Source organism: Sciurus carolinensis, chromosome 8, assembly GCF_902686445.1.
Source record: "Sciurus carolinensis chromosome 8, mSciCar1.2, whole genome shotgun sequence".
Classification (NCBI taxonomy): domain Eukaryota; kingdom Metazoa; phylum Chordata; class Mammalia; order Rodentia; family Sciuridae; genus Sciurus; species Sciurus carolinensis.
The window spans coordinates 120,100,497-120,127,740 of NC_062220.1; the positions used below are offsets into that span (position 1 = coordinate 120,100,497).

At 43.8% G+C, this 27,244-nt stretch overlaps 1 protein-coding gene across 1 annotated transcript in view; it reads left to right on the forward strand.

Moving 5' to 3' along the window:
- Upb1 (beta-ureidopropionase 1) overlaps positions 1–26,989 on the forward strand; it is a 29,203-nt gene extending 2,214 nt beyond the window's left edge. The window contains exons 2-10 of the mRNA XM_047562965.1: positions 5,929–6,100; positions 8,142–8,229; positions 12,687–12,781; positions 15,645–15,806; positions 17,494–17,663; positions 21,861–21,942; positions 23,236–23,278; positions 24,465–24,619; positions 26,668–26,989. Coding sequence (XP_047418921.1) covers positions 5,929–6,100; positions 8,142–8,229; positions 12,687–12,781; positions 15,645–15,806; positions 17,494–17,663; positions 21,861–21,942; positions 23,236–23,278; positions 24,465–24,619; positions 26,668–26,751 — 1,051 coding nt within the window. The 3' untranslated portion in view covers positions 26,752–26,989. The remainder of the gene's footprint in view (positions 1–5,928; positions 6,101–8,141; positions 8,230–12,686; positions 12,782–15,644; positions 15,807–17,493; positions 17,664–21,860; positions 21,943–23,235; positions 23,279–24,464; positions 24,620–26,667) is intronic.
- The last annotated feature ends 255 nt before the right edge of the window (positions 26,990–27,244 follow it).

Sequence of the window (27,244 nt, forward strand, 5' to 3'; positions counted from 1 at the left end):
TAAGTGCTCTATCACTGAGCAATACCCAAGGCCCCCACTTTCTGACTTTTAATGGTTTCTTTACATTGTGAAAGAAAGTAAAGGAGAGCCTAACAATTTACCTGTTTGTAGTTCAGGAATGGGGGAAGGTTTCCCAGGGCTGTCATACTTAAGCTGTATCCTGAAGGAGACAAAGGAGTTAATTTGGAGACAGGAAGGGCTTGTGTCCTTGGACACCAGGGGACATGCCCATTCATGGACTGCATGTTTGAAAGAGGTGGTCAATAGAGCATGGGGAAACCCCAAGGGAGAAGGCAGGAGTGGCCAGGGTAGATCCATGAGGGCTCCATATGTCATGCTGTTGCGGTGGAACTTCATCCTTACATTGGTGGAAGCATTAGGGAATTTTACATGGTAGCCATGTCAAGAATGGATTAGAAAAGGACAGGTGAAGATGAGAGGCCTAGAGGCAAACAGAGTACCTGGGGATGGAGAAGCATCAGGGGACAAGAGGTTAGTGGACAGTGGATAGTAGGTGTGGCAGAGGTGGTGAGGATCATCCCTGTATTCTAGCTTCCATTCCACAGGTGACTGGTGGGCTCATATGATGAGGAGCAGCCTTGGAGAAGATGGATGAGTTCAATTTAGGATGAATTGAGTTTGGTGTGCTCTTTAGTTCCTAGGGCTGGCAAAATTGTGATAGTGCAGCTTAAAACAACAGAAATCTATATTCTCACGGTGGTGAAAACTAAAAGTACAAGAGCGAGGTGTCTATAGTGCTGCACTCCTTCTAGATGCTCTGAGGGAGAATTCTCCTTTGCCTTTTGTAGCCTCTGGTGGTTTCTTGTGTTCCTTGGCTTGTGACAGCCAATCTCTGCCTTCTTCACATGACCTTCTCCTGTTGTCCCTGTGACTGTCCTCTGAGTGTCTCGTATAAGAATACTTGCCCTAGACTGGGAAGTAGGTCAGCAGTTTGTGCTTGCCTAGCATATTTGAGGCCCTAAATTCAATCCCCAGCACTGCAAAAAACAACAAATAAACAAATAAACTTTTCATTGGATTTAGGGCTTATCTGGATAATCCAGGATGACCTTATCTTGAGATGCTTACCTTAATTACATCTTTGAAGGCCCTTTTTTCCAAATAAGGTTTCATTCATATGTTCTGGATATTAGGATGTGGATATAGTTTGACCCCTTATAGCTACTCTTGGGGTCTCCACATAGAGATGTCCAGTGACCCTTTGCTGTGTGGAGGTAGTTCTGATGGGGAAGCTGTTTTGGAACTGTGCTGGAGATGGTCATCCCAGGTTGGAGGAGGAGCAGGTGCAGCCTGGGAGAGACCCAGATTCACTGGAGAATACAGATATTAGAGTAGTCAGAGGAAGCAGAGACTCTGAAGGTGAGGATGTGTAGGTGGAGGGCTCTAGGATGGGACAGAAAAGAAGCATTAGATGGCATAGAGATATCTGTTAGGCAAAGACAATTTTGGTTTAAATGATAAAAAGGCATGGGGAAGTTCCTAGGGTGAGGAGTAGGGACCAGAGAACAGGGGTCTGAGAAGCGTGTGGGAGGTGAAGGCTGAGCTGAAAGGAAGTATATGTAGAAGCTTCCTGTGGAGGAGCGAGAACAAGAGGGATGTGTGGAGTGCTCTCTCTCTCTCTTTCTGTCTTTCTCTCTCTCTTTTCTGTTTGTGTTTTGTTTTGTTTTTTAATGGGAGAGACTCAAATAACTTTCATGACTTTAATAATGAATATAGTGGATCTGTATGCAGTAACCGGGAGGGATGTCCAAGTTATGTTGTCAGTCGTATGTCAGCTAATGATGGGATGTGTTCTGAGAAACGCATCCTTAGGTGATTTTGTAGTTGAATGAACATCATAGAATTTACTTACACAAACCCAGATGACATAGGTCAATCAATGTAGCCTATAAATGTGGCAATGTGGCAACTCAGTGTGGTCTCATTTTTTTTTTTCTCCCAGTGGTGCTCACACAGGCTAGGCAAATTCTGTACCACAGAGCTGTGCCCAGCCCTTTGGTGTGGTCTCTTGATATAGTCAGCAGGTATAGTAAACATGATCTATATGAGGCTGCTGCTGTTATAACACAGTATAGTGTTTTACATTAACCTTTTTTTTGTATAAATAGAAAGCTCACTCTAAAATAATGATAAAAGGTATAGTAAATGCAGAAGCCAGTAACCCAATTGTTATTATCATTGTCAAGTATTATATATTGTACTATATATAATTTATATGCAATATAGTTTTATATGATTGGTAGCGCAGTAGGTTTATTTATACCAGCATCACGTGAATGATACATTGCACTACAATGTCATTATAGGATGAATTGAGTTTGGTGTGCTCTTTAGTTCCTAGGACTGGCAAAATTGTGATAGTGCAGCTTAAAACAACAGAAATCTATATTCTCACGGTGGTGAAAACTAAAAGTACAAGAGCGAGGTGTCTATAGTGCTGCACTCCTTCCAGATGCTCTGAGGGAGAATTCTCCTTTGCCTTTTGACTGAAAGTATGACTGATAGTATTTTTTCAGCTTCATTATCTTATGGGACCACTGTCACATATATAGTCCATCAGTGACAGAAATGTTATATGGTACATGACTCTATATCATCAAGTGAAAAAGGCAAGTTGAAGAACAGAAAATGCAGAATATTTGTAATATCTGCACCTATATAGAAAAACTTTGGAAGGGTGCACAAAACATTGTTAAGAGGGGTCATCTCCAAGCTTTGGGACTAGGGCTCAGAGGGGAACTTATTTTTCATTTTATACCCTTTCTAAATTTCCCCCTCCTTGAGCATTTTTTTTTCTTTTTTCTTTTCTTTTTTCTTTTTATTTGTGTGGTGAGGTACTAGGGAATTAACTCAGGGGCACTCAACCACTGAGCCACATCCCCAGCCCTATTTTGTATTTGGTTTAGAGATGGGGTCTCACTGAGTTGCTTAGCACCTTGCTTTTGCTGAGGCTGGCTTTAAACTTGAGATCCTCCTGTCTCAGCCTCCTGAGCCACTGGGATTACAAGAGTTTGCCACCACACCCAACTGAGAATTTTTTTTTTTTGTAACAAATCTCAAGTTACATAATTTAAATACTGATGATAAAGAGTCATTAGAGAAGGAAAGATGAGTTCCAGAAGTGAGAGGCTGCTGAGGAAATAGAAGCTTGGGAGCTTGGGACCCTTAGGTCAGGTCTGCCTTGGCCAATGTAGGAGAGGTGGAGGCCCTAGAGGGTGTGTTGCAGCCAGGACAGGAAGTGATAGGCTTTGCTTCTTGAAATTGGAGTTGAGGCCAGGAGTAGGGGTGGTTTCAGTTGCAGGGTGATAGATAGAGGGACTGAAAGTCAATTACAGGGGAGGGCTGCAGGTAGCACAAATCCCTCTGGTGAGGTTATAGCTCATTTTTTGGTCCCTGCACTTTCCTGGACTATGGTTGAACAGGGTCTGTCTTAGTCCTATTGAGTCACCATAGACTGGGTGACTTTTCAACCATACAAATATATTTTGAAGGTTCAAAAGTTCAGTACAAAGGCACTGGCAGATTCAATGTTTGATGAGGGTCTGTTTCCTATTCATAGTTTGTGCCTACTCCTACTTGCTGTGTGTACAAATGGTACAAAGGGCAAGCAATGTCCTTTAGACCTTTTTGTTTTTTTATTTTCATCATTATTATTTAATGTATGTGTATATGGTCCAGGGGATTGAACTCAGGGGCACAGTACCACTGATTTATTTGAGACAGGATCTCACTGAGTTGCCTAGGCTGGCTTTAAATATGTGATCCTCCTGCCTCTGTCTCCCCAGTAACTGGAATTATAGGTGTGCACCAGCATGCCTGGATAGGCCCTTTTTTTTTAAAGGGAGGGGGCACTAATTCCATTCTTAGGGTTCCACCCTTGTGACCTAATCACATCCATGGGCCCTATTACCTTGGAGGTTGGATTTTGACATGTGAATTTGGGGGTACAAAAACATTCAGTTCACTGTAGTACTGCACTGCATCCTCCATCAGGTAGCCTAAGTTTCTCTTGTGAGGTGGTAGCTCATTTCTAGTCCAAACCTTTGAAGGACCTAGAAGAGGTTTATTGAATATGTCGGTACAGGGTGTACCTTGAGTATAGGTTTGGATCTCTTAGACACAGTGGGGTAGGAGTTGGTGATGGACCACCTGTGATAAGAGAAGAACAAAGAGATCTTATAGGTAGTGACCAGAAAATAGAGGTGCTGAAGAGAGTTACGTCTCCAAAGGTGACTGACCTAGAGGGTGGAATAGCCTGCCCTGCCTTGCATCGCCTTGGGCCTAGAAAAATGAATATCCACAGGCAATATGGAATGAGGGAGTATACAGACTCAGGACCAGCAGGAAGCACTTGGCATAGACAAAGGGTAGGGAGATTAGGGAATAATATGACTGATGGTGGCAGAAACAGAGAAATCAGCTGTAAGCCAGGTTACAGCCAGTCTTCCTCACCAGAGACGAGAGCTCTTCCACCTGACATCTTCCTAGACTGAGACCATAGGAAGTTTGCACAAGGCAGTTTGTCCCCACCAGACTTTGGGAAAAAACCTTTCTGCGTTTTCTTCCTGTGGCTGTCACACATCCTCAGATAGTCGCTACTGGAAAATTGTGTGACTGTGTCCATGGAGGATAACCTGCCCTGGGGATGAGGCCTAAAGGAGGGGGGGCTCTTCCTTTCGGTGGGGGGTGGGAGGACAGTCTGAGGCAGGTACAGTAAGGGGAGGCGAGGTGTGGGCACTGCTGCTATTTCTAATCTGCCAGAGGGAAGGGAACCTTAACTATTTGAAAAGCAGACTGATTGTCAGGGGTGGAACCGAACTTAGAGCTGTCAGGGCCGTCACTTGAAAAGTGCCTGGCAGGGGGCGGCAACAGGGGGCTTGGGCTGACAGGGCTGTGATTTTGAAAGAAATGTCTTTAAGAAAGTGATTTAAAGTAGGAGAGAAATATTATTATTAGATAATGGCTGTCAGGTTATTTTTTGATGTGTTCTCTGGGTATTTCATAATCATCTCACCCTTAGATGGTAAGTCCTTCCTGGCCCAGGGCCATGAACTATTCCTCTGGGGTTTCACCCCAGCTCCTGGCATGCAGCAGGTTATGAGGAGGTATTTGCTGTTTGACCAAGTGACCACTTTGGTGGGTAGTTTTATAAATAATCTTCTAGCCTTTGTTAATAAACCACAAACTTGGATGAGTACTTGTACCTTCAGTCTGAATACCTGGGCCCATCAAACCCCCCTCCCAGCACCAGGCATGGAACTGGATCCCTAATAGGAACAGCAGAGCACCCACCCAAGACTCAGCTTCCTTAAGGGCAAATGACCACAGGGCCCTCCTCATAGTATCAGTTCCTGGCCTCCACCCAGCCCGTCTCCTGAGCCCCGTCCTCTGCAGCCCCTTTCTATTATCACAGCTTGTGCCATCCCCTAGGATCAGCGTGGCCCTCTGATTCTAGATCAGAAGCATTTTTTGGAACCGCTCCTTTCTGTGCTGACTGCCAGGACTTTGATCCCTGCCCTGATTTCAGTAATTCCAAAGCACTAACCTCTTGGCTGGTTGTGCTCGCCCCACTCTGCCAGAGCTAACCATGCCACCTCTCTGCTGAAGTCTATTGACTATCAGGTAAAGACTGAACTTGCCATAGTGTCTATTCATGGCCTAGCCCTCCTGCTCCCTAGCCCCTTTGGTACCTGGCACTGGACACCTTCTTGCCAAGGACACCCCAACCACTTCTTTACTTGCTAAACAACTGCAGAGAGGCTGAGCTTTTCCTCCTGCAGCCCAGGGGATGGAATCAAGGCCCTTGAGTGTGCTGAGGCTACTGAACTACACACCCAGCCCTGGGAGAAGGATTTTAAATGTAACAACTGTTATTAAAATTCTCTTCCCTCTTTTCTGCCCAATTAGGAAGCTTGATCTGCCCAGCAGAGCTTTCGAATTTGCCTTCCAAGAAAACTTTGAACTACAGGGATATGCTTTTGAGGCGGCCAATGAGCAGCTGAGACGCCCTCAGATCGTGCGTGTGGGGCTAGTTCAGAACAGAACTCCACTCCCGGCAGATGCCCCTGTGGCAGAACAGGTACAGCGCCCCAACCCCCCGCCCGCTCTTTTAACCTTTATTTTAAACCTTTATTTTATTTATTTATTTATTTTTATGTGGTGCTGAGGATCAAATCCAATGCCTCATGTATGCTAGGCAAGCACTCTACCACTGAGCCACGACCCCAGTCCCTAGGTGCAACCTCTCTTAATCATAAACACAAACAGGGCTCTGGCTCACTCTTTGCTTTGAACACATCACAGTCCCTGACTGGTCACTCATCTGGATCCATAAGATCATGTGTCTCAAAGGATGACTGAGACACTTCTGTCCGGATCTCCTTGTTTTCCTTCAGCCTGCATCTTTAGCTTTTGTTTCTCTTCTGGTTCTTACCCTTTCTCTTCCTTACTGTTGTTTCTACCTTCCCTTTCACTTCCTGTCCAGCTGTTGATCCTGATTAAGTTCCATTTTCCAACTGGGAGGGTGACCTTTTGGCTAACTGGAGCTCTCTTCATGGGGATGCTGCCTCTTAGTCACCTGCCAGAAGGCTACCTGTCAGCATACATGGACAGGACTGCCCCATGTTCCTCTGCTTTAATCCTAGAGGCAGAGACTCCCTGTACCCAGAACTACAGGCTTACAGGAATATGATAGATGTTTGCTTATGAGCTTAGGGTTAGTAAATAAATATGGCAACATTGTGCATTTCCCTGAGGAAACATCATCACAGACAGACACAGGTGGTTTGTTTATACACATCTTCACAGCATTCCTCCAGCTGCTTACTCTTTGATGGCTTTCTTTGCAGAATTTTCCTCATGATGTAGCACTCTTGAGAATTCTTAGGGATTCTTGAGAAACTTAAGGTCACTTGGATTCCTGATCAGGTTCTGAATCATCTTTCATGTTGATTCTTCCTTTGCTTTTGTTGGATTGAAAGATATCGGTGGTAGAGTGCTTGCCTGGTGTGCACAAGGTGCTGTTTGATCCCCAGCACTCCACCACTATCACCAAAAAAAAAAAAAAAAAAAAAAGATGCATGGGGTTCTTGTTTACTTTTGTCTCTGGATTTGTTGTTTGTGAATATGTCCCCTCTATCATCCCATATGGTCAGTTTGTAGAACCAGCAATGTTCTTGCACCCACAGCACCTAGAAGTACTCTTTACATATTACTAACACGGAGCAAATTTGTGCTGAAATCAACAGCAGATATGTGTAGAGGCCTGGAGCTAATAGCCTTTTAGGGAAGAGACTAAGAGCTTTGGAAGGAGTTTGTGATGTCTGAGTTTTCAGCCTGGTTCCTTTGGTCTTTCTTTGAGTGAACTCTTCTGAATGTCTCTTGGAGCCAGGCATTGTGCTGAAAACAGAGATAACAAGGATGCCCCCAAGGAGCCTGTGGGATCCTGGGAATGAAAAACTAGAGAAACAGTGGCAGCAAAATGGGAACAGTGCTGCTAGAGGGGCACCCAGAGGCAGCTGGGAGAATCTGTGGATGGCTCACAGAAGGGTGACATGTGACACAGATAATATATCCAGGAAAACTGAATGGTGCGGGGAAGCTCATTCCTGACCAAGGGCATACACCAGTTCATGAAGATTTGGAAGAATCGGAAAGGAGAGTTGGCAGGTAGGATTCACACAGGACACTGGAAGTGGCCGGACAAGGCAGCCCAACACCTTAATGCAGGATGGTGCAGAGTAGACTGTCCTGAGCCATGGGAGCAGCTGGTCCAGGAGGTGGTCGTGTGTGTATACACGCATGTGCACTTTGTGTACAGTACGCAGAACCAGCCTTATTCATACCTCTCAACAATCCCAGGAGTCTGGTGATTGTTTCCCCATTTCCTGGTGAGGAAATTGAGGCAGTATCCATGGGAACCAGAGTTTTTGTACCTCCACTTTATATTGCAGATTTTAGTCTGATGATGTAAACAACTATTAGAACCTCCCTATACCACTCATCCCCTCACACCTGGTCAGGTGGGAGTTTGTTGTTCCATGTATATTGGGATAAATTGTTAAAAATCATCTTCTCTGTAGAACTGAATGGATTCTAATCCTTGCTTTTTAAATCATTAGGTCTCTGCCCTCCATAGACGCATAGAGGCCATTGTCCAGGTGGCTGCAATGTGTGGAGTCAACATCATCTGTTTCCAGGAAGCATGGAGTAAGTCTTTTGTGGTGCTTTCTCAGCCACCTTCAAACAATCCTGTCTTATCTCCATGTTGTCAAGAGTGTCTGCTACCCTATTAAAAAACAAACAAACAAAAAAACCTTTTCATAGAAAGATCATTTGTCAACAACACCAGAAACCCAGGAAACTTGGCCTCTCTCCCTCTCTCTGTCATCTAATCCTTCTACTTCTGCCTCCTACATATTTCTGAATCCATTTACTCCTTCCCATCTCTGTACCACTGCCCTAGTCCAAGCCACCAAGCTTTTTTATTTTTTATTTTTATTTTTTTGCAAAACCCAGGACCTTGCTCATGCTGAGTACATACTCTACCACTGAGCTACACCCCCTAGTCTTCTCCTCAGCTTTATAATTACCTCCAGGTGATTTCCTGCTACCCTGTGCTCTGGCCCCTCTTAACCTTGTTTTACTTTCAGATCTTAGCTCAGATCCAACCAGTCAGCCTATCTAAAATTGAGTCCTCTGTTATATATATTTCTGGTACCATGTACTTTTCCTTTATGTTATTTATTTTTTTAATCAAATTTATTTGTGCTCATGGTTTAGAGTCAAATTAGGACTGTAAGGTCTGTTACCAAAAAAATAAATAAATAAAAAATAAAAAAATAAAACAGCTGTTCTCCTCCCCAGAGGTATCTTCTTTCAACACTTAGCTTGTTCCTTTGGAATTTACCTTTGTTTCTATAGTTATTTCCTAATTTTTTGATTTTCTGTCATTCATGAACTTCCCACTATGGAAAAAGTCCTTTGCCTCCTCATGCTCCCTCTACACACATGTATCCTTCCTTTTCTAGTCCCAATTCAGTCTCCATTGAACCATTTTGATTTCTTTTTCTGAATAATAATTTTCTGTTTTCCCTGCAGTGTGGTTTGTCTTCTATATACTTAACCACAAGTTCAACTGCATACTTTCTACCAGTTTCCTAAGTTCCCTTAACCTGTTTAGACACATCAAGCAGTCTATCAATTTCATCTCCTTGAAGGAATCTGTCCCAGAGCCTTCTTTCTAACTGCTCTAGTCTGAATTAGTTGCCCCCTCTGCTGGTCACACGACTGATCCCCTTCCTAATCCTGGGGAGTCTTTTTCCCTTCCTCTTTCTTGATTAATCATTTTGGTGAAATGGCTCCCTGAGAAAGAACACATGGGAGATAAATGTCTTGGGACCTTGCACATCTTAAAATATGTGTCTTCTACAATTTGCTTGATAGCATGAGGTTAGAAATCATTTTCTTTCAGAAGTTTGAATACATGACTTCATTGCTTTCTAGCTTTGAGTGTTGTTGACTCGCCCAAAGCCATTTTAATTTATGACCTATTGTCTATGACTTATTTTTCTCTGGATGATTATAGGATCTTCTCTTTTTGGCTAACACTCTATGATTTCATAATAACATCCCATTGTGTATACCACTTTCCATCATTATTCTAGGCATTCAATGGATTTTTTCAGTGTAGAAACTTGGGTCTTGCAAATCTAGATTTTCTTTTATTATTTATTAGATCTTTTCTTCTGTCAAAAGACAAAATTACAATAAATGTATTTTAAAATTCTTAATTGACTTGGCGAGTCTAGACTCAAGCAACACTGAATTCCTTAAGATAGAATAAATGTTCCAATGAGCTAAGAAAGAAATTGACTTTATGGACAAGAAGGACTGAATCAAGTAAAAACAAAGAACAAAGAGGAGATTGGTTATTTTGAAGTTCCTTTCCTTGAAAGTTAGGGGACAGGAAGATAGAACAATAGAAAAATAATTGAAAATAGTTAACATCACATTATTTCAGGTTAGTTTTGTGGTAAAGCTTAAAGTAGAGGGAATGACATCATGCTGACTGAAACTGGTCTGCTTTGGAGATTTGGCTATCATCTCTCTTAACATCTCTTTGGTGATATGGAACTCTAATATCAATGATGCCATTTTGATTTCTAGTCTGGTCCCTTGGGACTTAGTGCAGGAACTTAGTTCAAAACAACAGCCTCTTATGATTTTTATTTAATACTTCTTTCTTTTTTCTCCTCTCTCCTGACACTCCTGCATGGATCCTACTTATTCCAAATTGGTCTTTTCTTTTTCTGATTATCTGATTACCCTTTCTATCTATCTTATCATCTATCTATGTATATATCTACCTACCTACCTACCTACCTACCTATCCCCTTTTGGTACTAGGGATTGAACCCAGGGATACTCTATTACTGAGCTACATCCCCAACCCTTTTTATTTTTTATTTTGAGACAGTTTTGTTAAATTTCTGAGACTGACTCAAACTTGCACCTTCCTGCCTCAGCCTCCAGAGTTGCTGGGTTTATAGGTATGTGTCACCATGCCCGGCTTCTGCTTATATTTTAAGAATTGAAGATTACAAAGCTGATCGTGAGCTCATGAGATTGTGGGAGGGGTTCATCCACTGAGTGCCACTGTAGAATGATCTGGTTTAGCAATAATCCCTAGGTAATCCTTACATTAGTATCACTGGGTAATTCCCTTTGAACTGGTCAGATTCCCCAGAGAAAAGTCTTCTACCCTCTTGCAAAGAAGGGAAAGAGGACAAGGGCCCAGTATGCTGATGTTCATGGCTTTTTTTTTTTTTTTTTTTTTTTTTTTGTCCTATTTCTTGTTACATTTGTCCTTTTACATACGTGACTCTTGATTTGTCTGTGGCCTCCATTAGACTGTAAGCTTTATGAAGCCAGTACATGTATTTGTTTTTCACATTCCTAACCCCCACTCCTAATCTGTTGTGGCTACAACAATCCCTGGTATATAACAGGCATTAAAAATATTTATTGGATGGTTATTCAACTTCTTTCCTTCATTGGATTGGAACTGTCACTCTTTCATTGAGGCCCATCATAGACACCTCCTCCTTGGTGGTACCCTGGAGATTCCCTCAGGCAGAACTGAACACTTTGTCCTGCCAGGTAGCTTAACCATCCTGGGTCATATCCATCTCTTTCTCTTTAGGATGGCAATTCCCAAGGACAGAACCAGGTCTGAGTAAGGAGCTTGGCTCATTGTTGGGTCCCTGAATGCCTTTCCTTTTAGTTAGAAAGTTACAGTTGGGATATTTTAACCCCTGGCCTCCCCCAGCCTCCATTCTATATCCTCATCTTTTTTTTTTTAATTTTATATTTTTTATTAAAATATTTTTTTTATTTTTACAGACACATTTTGATTCATTGTACACAAATAGAAATGAAAAGCTGTATTCCATGTCCTCATCTTAAAAGTTTGTTTATGCTGGGCATGGTGGCACACACCTGTAATCCCAGTGGTTTGGGAGACTGAGATAGGAGGATCACAAGTTCAAAGCCAGCCTCAGCAATGGTGAGGTGCTAAGCAACTCAGTGAGACCCTATCTCTAATTAAAATACAAACCAGGACTGGGAATGTGGCTCAATGGTCAAGTGCCCCTGAGTCCAATCCCCAGTACCAAAAAAAAAAAAAAAAAAAAAAAATTTAAAGTTTGTTTATGTTGGAGTATTTGTATAAACAGGAAACAAAGCTATTAAAGTAGAAATGGAGAAATTTGGAGGCCTTAGCAACTGGAAATGAAATCAGCATGGGAGATTGTATTCTCTAGGGACACTTGAATCATTCCTAATGCTCTGAAAGCTGAGAATCAATGGTCATTAAGGATCATTATTTGTTATCAACAGCTTTTTTTGTTGGCTTCCTTAAAATAGTTCATCTGTCTTCACCTCATTAAAGGGACCCTGGGGAGCCTTATGTCTGGTTCCAGGGCCCTCAGGGGTTGTTGCTGGTAGCACTGCTGCCCATTTGGGCCATCGAAAGGCTGTTGGTACCATTGGTGGTGTGCTTACTCTGGTGCAGTCCTACGACCAGGCATCCTGGGACTGGAGGTAATTAAGAAGCTGAGGCTTCTCTTCCTTCTCTGTGAAATGAGGAGAATAACATCTGTTTCTTAGGGTGTCAGGGAAGACCTGCCCCTTAGCACAACTGGCACCGTGTCTGGGGGAAATATTAGCTACCATGTGGTTTCTAAATTGGCCACAAACCTCCATACCAAGGCAGTTGAACATCATCCAGTCACATCATGAAGCATCCTGCAAATGTTTATCTAAAGTTGATGTTTGTTCAGAGCTGGTAGAACAATAGCAGACATCTAGAAAATGGTAGAATGCTTGCATAAGGACCTGGGTTGGACCTATGGCACCACAAAACAAAACAAAAACCAGTTAGTTTAATGAAATTTTCCACTGAATTATCTCCCTGGCAGGGTCTAGTCAAAGATCATGGAAATGGTGCATTTCCCCTTGAACACATTTATCCTGTCCGTTGGTTCTGAAGAGACCTCCTTGTCCTTAGGAGGAGGAGGGTCCCAATAGTGAACTCCTGCAGCTGAGCTGAGGAGCATACTCAGAGAATGTATGTGACAGGATTCTAACCTTTCTCACCTTTACAGCAATGCCCTTTGCTTTCTGTACGAGAGAGAAGCTTCCTTGGACAGAATTTGCTGAGTCGGCAGAGGATGGGCCCACCACCAGATTCTGTCAGAAGGTCAGACATTAACTGCTCTCTGACAGGAGCTACTGAACCTGCATGGGTCACAGAGCACAGCCACAACTGTCAGATGTGGCCCTTCACCATGGAAAATGCAACTATTTGGTGCTTGTTTTACCAGATAAGAGTAGATAAGACTATTTGCCACCTTTTTTTTTTTTTTTTTAAGTGTTTGTTCACCTAAAATCATAGAGTTTCAGAGCTAAAGGACCCTTTGTGACTTTTTCATTGAGGAAGCTACACCTCCTGTAGGGGTGGTCTGGGGATGACTTCTATAGTAAGTCCAGGGACATCGATTCCTTGTCCAGAGTTTTGCTTACCCCACTCACCATTTGCTTGAGTCATATAAGTTTTGACATATGATCTGTCTCATCAGTGAAGAAATTTGTTTTGATTTTTCTTTATTAAAATGTCATGACACATGTGATATGATCCCATTTATATGAACTGTCCAGATGAAGCAAATTCCTAGAGATGGAAAGCAAATTGTGGTTGTCAGGGGCTGGGGTAAGGAAAGAAGGGGAGTAGCTACTCATGGGGACAGGGTTTCCATTTGGGGTGATGAAAATGTTCTAAAATTAGATCATGGTGACGATTACACAATTCTGTGACTATACTAAAAACCACTGAATTTCACTTTTTAAAAAAAAATATTTTTAGTTGTTGATGGGCCTTTATTCAATTAGTTTATTTATATGTGATGCTGAGAATCGAACCCAGTGCTTCACACATACTAGGCTAACGCTCTACCACTGAGCTACAACCCCAGCCCGAATTTCACACTTTGAACACAATGAGTTTTGTAAATATGTGAATTATGTCTTAGTAAAGCTATTATCAGAAAAACCTAGAAAATTCACAGAGGTGATGGATGTTAACTTATCCTTATTTTCACCTGTAACAAAGGAACTCCTCCCATTTCTCTGTCTTCTCTTTCAGACTTTGTATATACTTAAGCAGTTCCGGGATAGAGCTATAATCACAGTGATTTTATCAATACCCAATTGTGATTCTAAACATCAGTATTTTCAGACTAGAGCCGGGAAACAATCTCTTGTTTATCAGGTTGTTGATTACTTGCTATGGAAAAGAGGAAGAAGACTCCATAGGGGGCTATTGCAGTTCATAAGCCTGAACTAGGGCTGGAAAAAGGGCATGAGTGAGAGCTGGTGCCAGTCAGCATCAAGAGGGACCAGAGGCCCGAGGCCACCCCTTAGCAAAGCTCCGAGTTTTGCTTTTCAAGTATACCTTCTCCTGTCTACTGTCTTTAGGTCTGGAGGTAATTTAGGCTAATTAGAGTTCAGGACAAGGCACCTACTAGGGATGTTCACTCTTATAGTCACTAGGTCCTGATGTTCTTATTTGAAACAAGAGGAATTTAGTGTCTGCTATGGCTAGAATGTGTTCCCCAAAGTCGATGTGTTACAAACTTAATCCCCAGAGTAAGTGTTGAGGGGTGGGGATTATTAAGATGTGATTAGGACCTGTTGTAGTGATGTATACCTATAGTCCCAGCTACTTGGGAGCCTGAGTCAGGAGGATTGCAAATTCCAGGCCAGGCTGGGCAATTTAGTGAGAACTTGTCTCAAAAATTTTAAAGTGTAATTACCAAAGGGTTTTTTTTTTTTTTTTTTTTTTTGGTATAGATGAGAAGTATAAATGATTCTTTTTAATCATTTTTTATTTTGGTAAAAAACATATAACACAAAATTTACCATCTTACCCGTTTTTTATTTTGAGACATGGCCTTGCTAAGTTGCTGAGGCTTTCTTTGAACTTGTGAGCCTCCTGCCTCAGCCTCCTGAGCCACTGGAATTACAGGCATGAACCACCATGCCCAGCCCATCTTACCCATTTTTACATGTACAGTTCAGTAAAATATATTCACATTGTCATGCAACAGATCTCCAGAACTTTTGCATCTTATAGATCTGAGACTCTGTACCCATTAAATAATAGCTTCCCTTTCCCGCTGCCTCCAGCCCCCAGCCACTACCAACCACCATCCTACTTTTTCTTTGTGTGAATGTGATTATTTTATACAAGTGAATCATAGAATATTTGTCCTTTTCTTGACTGATTTCTTTTTATTTTTTTTAAACTTTATTTTATTTATTATTTTTATGTGGTGCTAAGGATCTGGCCCAGTGCCTCACATGTGCTAGGTAAGCACTCTACCACTGAGCTGCAGCCCCAGCCCCATGATTTCAGTGACTATAATGTCCTTAAGGTTTATTCATGTTGCAGTATGTGATAGGCTTTCCTTTCTTTTTGAGAGTGAATAATATTCCATTGTATGGATAGACCACATTTTGCTTACCTGTTCATCCGTTGATGAACACTGGGTTGCTTCTGTCTCTTTGGCTATTATGAATAATGCTGCTATGAATCTGGATGTAGAATTATCTGAGTTCTGCTTTTAGTTATTTTGGGTATATATACAGAAGTAGGATGATGTAATTTTATATTTAATTGGGAGTTTTCTATGGAGGTTGCACCATTTTACAGTCTCATCAGCAGAGCACAAGAATAACAATTATGGGCTGGGGTTGTAGCTCAGTGGTAGAACACTTGTAGAACATGTGAGGCACTGGGTTTGATTCTCAGCACCACATAAAATAAATAAAGGTATTATGTCCATCTACAACTAAAAATATATTAAAAACGAATAATGATTTTTCTCATTTAGCTAAACATGGGCATCAAGATGACACTGACATTTAGTGTTCCAGACAACAGCTGAGTGATAACTCCAAACCACACCCAATTATTTAATAGGATCATTCAATTCTTCTTCAATTAAAAAAAAAACTTTAATGATTGGTTTGAAAGTAGAACTCTGCAGTATTCATATTTCCAGCTAGCAAAGAAGCATAACATGGTGGTGGTGTCCCCCATCTTGGAACGAGACAGAGATCATGGGAACGTTCTGTGGAACACAGCCGTGGTGATCTCCAATTCTGGAGCAGTCATGGGAAAGACCAGGAAAAACCATATACCGAGAGTGGGAGATTTCAATGAGGTGAGCTGCACCATGTTGTTTGCCCTTCAATCTACTAATTTCACTGGCCTTTCTGTGTGGAATCATGTGGTGCCATGTGATGCTGGAAGAGTACAGGTGTGCTGCTCAGAGGGTCTCCTGATGTTGCCATGCATCACACAGGCAGTTGGGATTCAGATGGTATCTGGCAGGTGAGTCCCAGACATCTGGAGCATAGTGGGATTTTTATACTTTTTTTTTTTTTTTTTTTTTACTATAACCTGATATGACTTACTGAAATTCTCCTTTGCAGTAAGTGGTACATAAGTAAAAACCAAAAGGGTGCACAAATGTGAAATGATTGCTGCAGCCCCTTTCAGGGTCTGAGCTCCTAGCCCATCGCAGTCCAATCCTAGTTTTGGGGGTAACGTTCCTTGTCTGTGGCTCACCTGGTGTCTGAGTTGGTCCAAGACTGTGTCAGGTGACAGGGGGAGAATGTGTACATGTATGTTTCACAAGACTTCGCATGCCTGTTATCAGGGCGTAAGTCAAGGGCTGTTTTGATTGGTTAATGTTGATTCATAGGTGAGTGAGATGGAGGGGGTGGATATTTGAAGGAGGGAATGAACGCCACCTAATGCCTAAGATATTAAATCTGAACTTGATTTTCAGTAAGCACAGTTCCGGATGTCATATTCCTGGTCCTCCCTCTGCATTCACAGGAGTCCCAGCTATTCTTACGCTGGTCAAGAAGACAAGAAATCATTTACAGGACTATATGAGGTTCTCCAGGAGAGAGATGAACCCATTGTTTCATAGTAACAGCTGGAGGTGGAGGTGGGAAGACATGCCCCTCACCTGTTTACCCTCTGATTAATTTTTAGCTTCTGCAGATAGCATAGGGCAGGTATCAGAACAGCAGGATACATTCTGGCGTCTACCATGTGTGCACATCCTGGTTGCTTCCTGATCCTGGTCAATTTTGAAATTAATGATAGGAAGCAAAAGGCTCTGAAGCAGACTTATTTAGGACCCAGCTTGTCCTCTATTCTCCCTTATTGTTGTCACTGGTAATGTTCCAGGGCCAGTACCCTGAAGGGGTGGGTGGAAAGGCTGGAAGGGTTCCCCTCTGTCTTCCCTGCGGGGTCATCTTTAAGCCCTGGCAGGAGTCCCAAGGCATGTTTTGTGGAAAATGTCGGTTCCACTCTCAAATTTGGCCTTAATCAGTTGGACAAGTCTCATGACCACTCAGGTGATAGTTTTCTCTTCCAAACAGGAATAGGATTGCTCTGAATGAGTACAGGTTTCTTCAGCTGCAGTGTTCTGTATAAGGACATATGGTTGGTGTGGACATCAGTTAACTCTTGTTAGCATGGATCAAATCTCAGCCTTTACTTGTATCATGATTGAAACCTCACCATAGTTTATCCTTCAAAGTTGCTTCAAATATTTTTGACATATCACAAGGAGATTGTGAGCAAATATTTAAACCACAGTGATTTCCCTTTGGGGTTGGTTGGTTATTGTATCTGGATTTGTGTGTTTGTATGTGTGTGTATGTGTGTGTGTGTATTTTAACATTGAAATTCTGGAGCTTAAAGTAGAATCACACCCAAGAGTATTACTTTTAGACTGCTAGTGATATTTCATATTTTTCTGTTGAGTTGAAGGAAAGGGAAATTCTTGCAGCTCTGAAGCATCAATATGTGGTCCTGTTTTTGTTTTTCAGTCAACTTATTACATGGAGGGAAACCTGGGCCATCCTGTGTTCCAGACCCAGTTTGGCAGAATTGCAGTAAACATTTGCTATGGGCGACACCACCCCCTCAACTGGCTCATGTACAGCATCAATGGGGCTGAGATCATCTTTAACCCCTCAGCTACCATTGGAACACTCAGGTGACTCAGTGGGCAGGTTCTGGGGGGCTCCACTGGGCCTAGACACCATCTTAGTCCAAAGGGTAGGCGTCGAGGCTTAGTGATAGGTTTGGTAAACTGCAGCAGACAGGTGCAGCCACCAGATGTCTAACAGACCTGAGCCCTGGGATTGTATGTTGTACATTTAACCAGCTTTTCAGTGGAAAGAATTCTCAGGATGACCATTACAAACCCCACCTCCCCAAAGAGCCACTTACTCTACTCTAGGACACTTAACTCTTGCTCTGATTTTGAATACTGAGATGAAAATAATAATCCCTATCCTCCTCCTATGTTCATCAGGATTCAAAAAGCCCCACTTGTAAGTCTTGAAGCACAGTAGGTGCCTGACCAATTTTAGCTCCTGGTCAGGAGGTTACCGATTCCTGATCCTTGAATCTGCAGTGTCCACAGGGAAGAATGGAAATCCAAATGAGAAAGGGAACAGGTGAAGGAGTTGGAGCCCAGATGATCCTTAAGAGATCAGTTCAGGTGGGGGCTACAGTTGTAGCTCAGTGGTAGAGTGCTTGCCTAGCATGTGTAAGGCACTGGGTTCAATCTTCACCACATAAAAATAAATAAAAAAGTATAAAAATACAATAACATTATAAAGAAAGATATCAGTCCAGGAAACTTGTTTTTAACCAACAAAGCATTTTTCTTTAATAATGCCTAGCAGCTAGTATTTGGGTATTAGCCCCACCCTTAAACAAAACTACTCTGGTTAAGGCGGCACTGGGAGCTGGGATGGGGGTGGCCCAGGCAGCCTCTGACTTCATGGGCAGTACCTCCCAGGGCTACTTATTTAATAAGAGCAGCAAATGAGATAAAATAGCAGGATTTGGTGACATGCCTATGATTCCAGTGACTTGGGGGGGATGAAACAGGAGAATCTTAAGTTTGAGGTCAGCCTCAGCAACTTAGCAAGTTTTTGTCTCAAAAAAAAAAAAAAAAAAAAAAGAACTGGGGATGTAGCTCAGTCTTAAAGCATTCCTGGCTTCAATCCTAGTACTAAAGGGGAAAAAAAGCCCCATACACTCCTGCCTCTGCCATTTGGCTCTTCCTCTATATCTGAGCATTTGGGTGATCTCCAGGTTTGCATCATTACAAGTAACAGAGCTCTAGGAATTTATGTACAAATATTTCTCTCCCAACTCACTTCCTCCAAAGCAGAGTACTTGTAACAGGAGGTACTGGCATCCACTTCCTGCAGTCCTGGTTGCCTGGGCTGGTCTCTATGTGGGGGGGACAGGCAGGGGTAAGTCTGATGGGCCGCTTTGAGTTCTCTGTCAGTCCACACTGTCTCTCTTGCACAGCAGGTCTTTGATCAGTTCACAATGCAACTCTTAGTCCAATATCCCGTTTGTGCACCTGAAGGTCTAATCCATATCCAGGAGGGGTGCTGTTGAGTAGAAGGAAAAATTAGGGCTTGAATCTTCCCTTCAGTAAAGGCATATTCTTCAAAGAATATACCAGGGTCCTCTGGTGGCTTGAACACCAGTACTAGGATCCATTGGCACCTTGAGCAAGGTGATTATTAGTTCCAGCCCCCAGACCAGGGCAGAACCTTGGGGCCACCTTCTACAGCATAACCCTCCTGCCAGTTATATGTAAGACATTCTGAGAGTTCCATCTGTGCTTCAGGGGTCCCTACAGAAAATAAGTCAGCCCTGGGGCACCTGGTCCTGAATTGGCTTCTGAGCCAGGGGAAGCAAAGCTGTGGTCACAGACCCAGACAGCCACCTCAACACACATGTGCCTGCTAAAACCCTCCCTGGCCTCACTCTTGGGTTTTTATTAGCCCCAATTAAGCAAACAGAAGCATCCCAATGTAATATGCACATAACTGCTTGTGTCCTCAGCAGCCTATTAGGTTTATTTAAAATGATTGATTTTCTTTCCTCAGCCAAGAATCCTCCAATCCCTGGCCTTCAAGAGTGTGGCGAGGCCAGCCATAGCAGGTCTTTGGGAAAGCAGTACATTTCATGAGCTCCTAAACTGTTCACGCCCTTTGATAATGATACTTTTGGAACTGTAGCCTGAGGAAGTGATGTAAAAGAGGAGGACAAGGCTGTGCATGTGATGTTTATGGCAGTGTTATTTATAATGGGGGAGGGGGCTGGTAGCAAGAGAAATGTCAGGGTTAAGTGAATTTTAGCTCATCTCTTCCATGGGTTATTGCCACTAAAAAAGAGTCATTATGAAGATAATGCAGCATCATGACAAAAGCCTATGAGCAATGAAATGATGTATCCAGACTGTGGTCAGAACTCTGTAAAAATTTTTGGCCTGTAGACACAGATAGTTGTGGAATATGGAAAAATGACAACAGTTGGTTTATTAGAATGGCAGGATTCTGGGTGATTTTCTTAAAAGAATAAATGATTATTCGAAGAGTTGGTATTGTTTCTTAGTACAATGTCAGGCAACCTCCCACATTAGATTAAAACTTCCATAATCATCCATCTGCTGTCCCTTCTTATCAGAGACAGACAGATACACAATTGTACCTGCACTGTGGGTCAGCAAGGTGTCCTTGCTCATTTTTGTGTTCCACAGTTCTAAGTCCACAATAGACTGTAATTGCTTTTTTATTCATTGAGTCATGCTGACAATCCTGGGAGGTGTCCAGCACAGCCCACATGACCAAGGATTTCTGCTTGTATGTTCATGCATTAGAAAGTCAGTGTCTCATCCCCTTGCTGCATTTGCTTTCCCACTTGGATTATTTTTAGGGGTTTGTGTATGATACACTGGGAATATGTCAAATGTCCCTGTCCCCACACCAGACTCTTCATGATTCCCGCACATGCTGGACTCTCATGAACCTCCAACTTCCTTTCCCTTGGTGGTTTTGAAAGCATATATTTCATTGCCAGCTGTGGGTTTGAGTCCTACACAGAACACCTCCCTAGAGAATTATAAGAAAGATATTTTATGGCAATCACCCCACAAGTGTCTTATTTGATTCCTGAAAATGTCATCTACGGGTGTGTTTCTGTAAAAATCCTTTCTTAAAAGTTTTGTCAGCTTGGCTTAGCAGGTGGGAGGGGGAAGCAAAATGGGTCCCCTCAATCATGCCAGTGATTTTTCCCCCCTTTTCCAGACTCATGAATCTTCCTGAATATTAGGCTTATGACAAGCAACAACCCCCTCCACCTACTCCCTGGTTTAAACCAGGTGCACACTGACAGGAAGGAAGATTCTAGGGCTTTTTGCTCCCAGGGACTGGGTGTTAGTGAGCATTGCTTCTGCCCATCTAGAATTTTAATGACATTGTTTCTCAGGCAGGAGATCATCAGTGAGCAGAAGGCCCACTGAATTCCATGGCATATCTTGGTTGGAGGGCTGGAGAAGGACAGGGTCTCTGGTTGGGATGAGGTCTCCCATTGCACTCTCCCTTTGGTAGGTGCTGGACTGAGGAAGGCCCACAGCTCAGCTGTGCCTATAGTGCATCCAGTTAGGGAACCAGGGAGCTTCTGCTTAGAGGTGCATGATTCAGCATGGAAAAATAGGAAGGCACTGGGAAACAGGGACCAAGCTCAGAGGTTATAACTCTGCTATAAAATATGATTCCACAGAATATAATATAACCTAAACTCCTTTCTGGGTACTCTGCCTGAAATCTCCCCCTTTGGAGACTGCTTTGCAAGGTAACATAGCAGGGTAGGAGAGTTAGGGTAGGGCAGAGAAAGCCCACACTCAACCCTCACAAGCCCCAAGGCCTCAAGGCCCCAACTCCCTTCTGACATTTACTAGGAGGAGTTCTCCCCAGCCCAGCACAGAAAGTAGATTCCCAGAAGGAAGGAAGAAGGTAGGAAATGACAGCTATGGAAGTACCACCATGTGGAGCTTCCTTTTGAGGAAGTTTTGGAGAAGGAAACTGAAGCTCAGGATAAGGATCTGATCAGGTGCTGTCTGTCTCTTCTGATAGACCACAGCCTTGTGGCTTCTGCCTGTAGTAGGTCCTCCCCAAAAGGTTTCTGGGGCTTAAACGAGGTGCTGAGAACAAGTTTGGTCTGCTTACAGATTTGAGATCACCTTGGGTATATTAAGTCTCCCTGGCTAGCCCCACTATAGGCCTAGGAAGGCTAGTAGCCAGGTGCAGCTCCAGGCTGAGCATCTGCTGAGTCTGGCTGGAGAGTTGGCAAGCTTGTTCCTCCTTTTCCTCTCTTACAGTGAGTCCCTATGGCCAATTGAGGCCAGAAATGCTGCCATTGCCAATCACTGCTTCACTTGTGCCATTAACCGAGTGGGCCAGGTAAGTCCCTGAGGTCTGGATGATGAAAGGAGCCACTGTCTAGTGGTTGTGATGGAGGCACATTATGTTTTCTTTCCTTTTCTTCTGCATGCATGTCATAAATCCTAGGATCCTGGAAGGAGACAAAGCAACTTGATCTGTGATTTCTGAATCTTGGTTGTGTTAGCTGAAATAATTCTGAAAGGATCTTTGATTTGACAGTTCTCTCTCTCTCTCACTTCTAAGTATCTAGTTGTTATTTTCCCCACATCAGCAGACCCCAAACACTGAATAGTCTTGCCTACCAAACGCAAATGCATGTATCACCTAATAATCCTTTTCCTCATTCTTATTAATCACACATCAATCTCTGATACCTTGAATTTTTTTGGATTTTTTTTCCTCACTTTTTTTTTTCAGGGCCAAGGAGTAAACTCAGGGCCTTGCCTACGGCAAGTGCTCTGCCACTGAGCTAAATCCCGAACCCCACAGGTCAAACACTGCTCAGAGTGTCTGATCAGTTTGATACAATGAAGATTTCCACGCTAAGTCCATCTGAATTGTCAACATAAACCTGATGGGGCTGGGGGTGTAGCTCAGTGATAAAATGCTTGCCTGGCATGCATGAGACCCAGTACTGCTAGAGAGACAGAGAGAGAGAGAGAGAAAGAGAGAGACTGACACCCCCCCCCCGATTTTTAAAAATTTTAATTATATATGGACATAATACCTTTTTATTTATTTTTGGTGGTGCTGAGGATTGAACCCATGCCTCACACATGCTAGGTAAGCACTCTACCACTGAGCTACAACCCTAGGCCCAAACCCTGATATTTTGATTAGCCTGTATGATTCCATCACCACTTGATATACAAATTCCATTAAGCTTTGGAGAAAATACTAAAAACAGTGTGAGGGCCCTCTCCTACACTCTTCCTGCCTTCACAGACCCCCCCACCCCCCGGTCTTTCTGCTTCAGGCAGGCCAACTTCACATACTTTCCACAGCCCGAGAACTGATCAGGGCCCAATGTGTTTCTTTCCTCCCAGACTATAAACTCCTGAAAGGCAAAATCCAGGTCTTTACCTTGCTTGTCAAATTCCCCACTGACTGCCTGATGCTGGGTGCTCTGAGGGACATTTAACAAGTACCTGTTGATCGCCCAGGGAGTACAGACCCTGCATCTCACTTTAACTGTCTCCAAGCTAACTCCCTGTGGGTCTGCTGGCTGTTCTTGGTCTGCCTAAGTGTTCTGGAATGAATGTCGTGGTGGTGCCACCTATAGGTTTCTCTTATTCTGATCTTACTTCACAGGAGCACTTCCCCAATGAGTTTACCTCTGGAGATGGGAAGAAAGGTATGTTCCATGAACTTCCATGGTGATGGGTCTCATCCCTCTCTTTTCTGTTTGCTTGCTCTGGGCAGGGTCTGTCCCATAGTCTGTATCTGCATGCCTGGCAACTAGGAGGAGATGCTGTCTCCTCTATTTTGTTGCCCTTGGTATGGGAGTCTGACTGTGGCCTGTGGCAGTCCTGGACTTGTGACCACTTTGTTCCTCAGATGAGGATCATAGTGGAATTAGACCAGACTCCATTCCTCCACTGAGACTGATGTAAAGATGAACTGAGAAGATGTAGGGGAGCCCTTTGTGAACTTCTGAAAAGGCTGAAGGGCTCTCATGCAGCCTTCAGACCTCCCTCTCTCCTTTCCTTTGTCCCTGTCCCCCACCTCAGCTATACAAATGCCCCTCAAGTCAGCATGGGCTGGCTGGGTTTCTGGTATTTACAACTTGTTTTGATCTAAGGGAAGGTACCACCTCACCTTTGCTAGGACTTCTCTGCCCCTAGGTCCCACTTTCTAGCCAAGGATATGTGTGGGAAAGGCTGTCCCCTCAGCAAGGATGTGTCTGGAGGGGCCTGAGCAATCTGTTTCCCAAGAAAACACATACCAAAGGGGTCCTAGAACCTTCCACATGAGGCCTTGGACTGCACCCCAGATTTGCATTCTCCAGTCTCAGCTTCCTGCTGACAGAGGAGCAAAAGAGTCAGGAAAATAAGTGTTGAGGCCATGCTAGGTAGGCCCTGCTCTGTACCATGCTAATCTTCACACACCTGTGGAGTAGCTCTTAGTACCCTGTGACTTGTAAGGGGACCAAGATGTGGAGGGGGGACAAAGTGACCTAGCTGTCATGACAAGTAGGGGTAAGTCTCCAGTTTACTGAGTGGGGCTACCACAGGAAACAGTCCACCCAGGAAGCCCCCAGAGCCCCTGAGGCTTGTACTGTGGGTAGCTGCACCTCTAAAGGGTGACCTTTAGAAGTTTTCTCAGGGACAGTGGGGAGTGATACAAGGGTGACCTTTACGATACTTGCTGGGCCTTCAGGTCTGAGGAGGAAGACAGGCCTTTGGACCTCAGCATTTGGAAGATGCTGGGAAAAGAGGTATGATCATCTTTTCCTGAGTGTCCCTTGATGCACCTGTCACTCTACAGAGCCCACACTGTGCCTGTACAAGCTCATGGTTACTTCCCTTTGCTTCTTAAAGCTCACCATGACTTTGGCTACTTTTATGGCTCAAGCTATGTGGCAGCTCCTGATGGTAGTCGGACTCCTGGGCTCTCCCGTAGCCAGGATGGGCTGCTGGTTGCTGAGCTCAACCTCAATCTCTGCCAACAGATGAGTGATGTCTGGAACTTCAAGGTGGGTCCCCATGTTCCTTCCTGTTACCCTGCTCTTCTGTTTTGGCACTCTTCCGCTTACCGAGCTGTGAACCACAGTTAACAGTGTTTTGTCTCAGAGACAGCTTGCAGAAGGTGCCCACTTCACACCAGGAGCTCCATGTGGGCCTGTCTGCCTCCCTGCTCACTATGGGGAGGGGGACTGTTGGATCAAACAATGCACAAGCAGCAGGCCTCAATAAATTCTCTCATCTGATTTAGATTCTAGGCGCCTTCAAACAAATTAATCTCAATTTCATTTGTCCAGAGAATAGAATAGATTGGCTCTCTAATCCTTTTTCCTTTCCAGGCATGTGCACTTATCACAAGATAAGTGTGCATGTCTGGTTCTGCCTGCAGCCAGGATCCACAGTCTGGGCCTTGACAATAGTGGGAAATGGGTCACACAGAGAAATGGGATCTAGGCCTGGCTTTCCTTCTCCCTTGTTCAGTCACCCTAAGCAAGCATCTTCTGCTCCCAGGCCTTAGGACGCCCAGTTGTAAAATGAGAGGTTTGACTCAAAGGCTGCTTGCTGCATTGAAACCAATACCCTGTGACATCAAGGATTTGAGAGGAATGTAGGTACCTGTCATCCTGGGATGGGACAGTGGTAGCCAAGGCCAGGACCCAGGGTTTATTGTACTCATATCCAGGAGTATTTCCACCAACTCAGTCCCCATTTATGAACAAACCATCCAGCAAGTGAATGTCACATTGTTAATGGCTGAATGACTGGGAGGAGCCAAGGATTCCTGTCCAGACAGATATGGGCTCTAGGCCCTTGCTCCCCTGTTTTCCTGAGCATGAGTCCTTCAACACAATCCCCAGTTCAAACAAGTGTTACCTGTGATCATCTCCCTGACCTGCCACTCTTCTTGGATAGCTCAGATTAATGCAGAATTCTACCTAAAAGAAGTCAGAACTTCATTCATTCGTCCATCTTTCCTTCCTCCTCTCTCCCTCACCTCCCTCCCCTTCCTCACCTCCCTCACCTCCCTCACCTCCCTCACCTCCCTCACCTCCCTCACCTCCCTCACCTCCCTCACCTCCCTCACCTCCCTTACCTCCCTCACCTCCCTCACCTCTCTCCCTCTCTCCCTTTCTCCCTCTCTCCCTCTCTCCCTCTCTCCCTCTCACCATCCCTCCCTCCCATACTGGGAATCAAATCTAGGAGTGTTCTACCACTGAGCTACATTCCCATCCTTTTTAATTTTTTTTATGTTGTTTTATGGTGTTGGGGATAGAATCCAGGGCCTCATGAATGCTAGGCAGCCCCAGCCCCACCCCCAGCGCTTTTTATTTTTTATTTTGAGATAGAGTCTCACTAAATTGCTAAGGCTGGCCTCAAACTTAAATCCTCCTATCCCAGTCTCCCAAAATTCCTGGGATTACAGGCATGCCAGTCAGCTCTTTAACAAGTATCACCAGGAGCAGCAAACAGAATGTTTTCTCATGAGATATTTTCTTGGAGCAGAAACCTTCCCAGCTGTGGTAATAGGCTCATGTTGAGGCTTTTTGAAGAAGCTGACTTGGGGTGGAAGAGTGGATGGCGTGCCAGAGAGTAGTCTCTTTCTGTGTCCATAATGAGATGCCACATGGAACAAACAGACCAAAGACTCAGCCAAGAGATCTGGGTTCGAATTCTCAGCCTTCTCCACTCCTGGCTGGTGACCTGGAGTAGATCATTCCCTTCTCTGGACTGTAGGCTGTTCTTCTGAGTTTCTGCAGGATCTCAGGACACCCCTCCCCCTCCTTCCTGGGGGCAGACCACACTTCCTGAATGCACAGGTCACAGATGTCACTGCAGGCTGGGCTGGGCTGTATGAATCACCTTCGCATTCATGAACTTGGCCACAGCACTGGAATCAGTACTTAAAGGTCACAGTGGGTTGCTTCTCTACACTAGTCTTAAATTGTCCTGTCAAACAGTATTCCTGTCCCATGGCTGCCCCCTAGTGGCAAGAAATGGTGGTAAGTGATAGGTGTTTATAAACAGGAACCTCCAAAGTATGTCTGTGTTTTGTTTTCAGATGACAGGCAGATATGAGATGTACGCTCAAAAGCTTGCGGAAGCTGTCAAACCCAACTATGTCCCCACCACCGTGAAGGAGTAGCTGGCTTCTGCCCCCAGTGGATGAATAAGTGGGCCAAGCTTCACACATCTAAGTTCTCCCTGGACAGTGTCATTGTCCAGATGGATTTTTAAGTGCCACATCAGGAGATGGAGGAGGTGGAACAGGAGTGACTGATAAATGGGTACAAGGTTTCCTTTTGGGATGATGGAAATGTTTGGGGATTACTTAGAGGTTATTATTGTGAATATATTAAATACAACTGGATTGCATACTTTAACACATTTCATTTTATGTTATATGAATTCTACCTAAGTTTTTTTAAAAAATGCTTTTCTTTTTTGGTACTGGGGATTGAACCCATGGATGATTAATCACTGAGCCACATTCCCAGCCTTTTAAAAATTTTTTATTTTCTATTTTGAGACAGGGTCTGGTTTTGAACCTGTGATCCTTCTGCCTCAGCTTTCTGAGTTGCTGGGATTATAGGTATGTGCTACTATGTCTGGCCCCATCAGCTTCTTAAGGGTCAGCA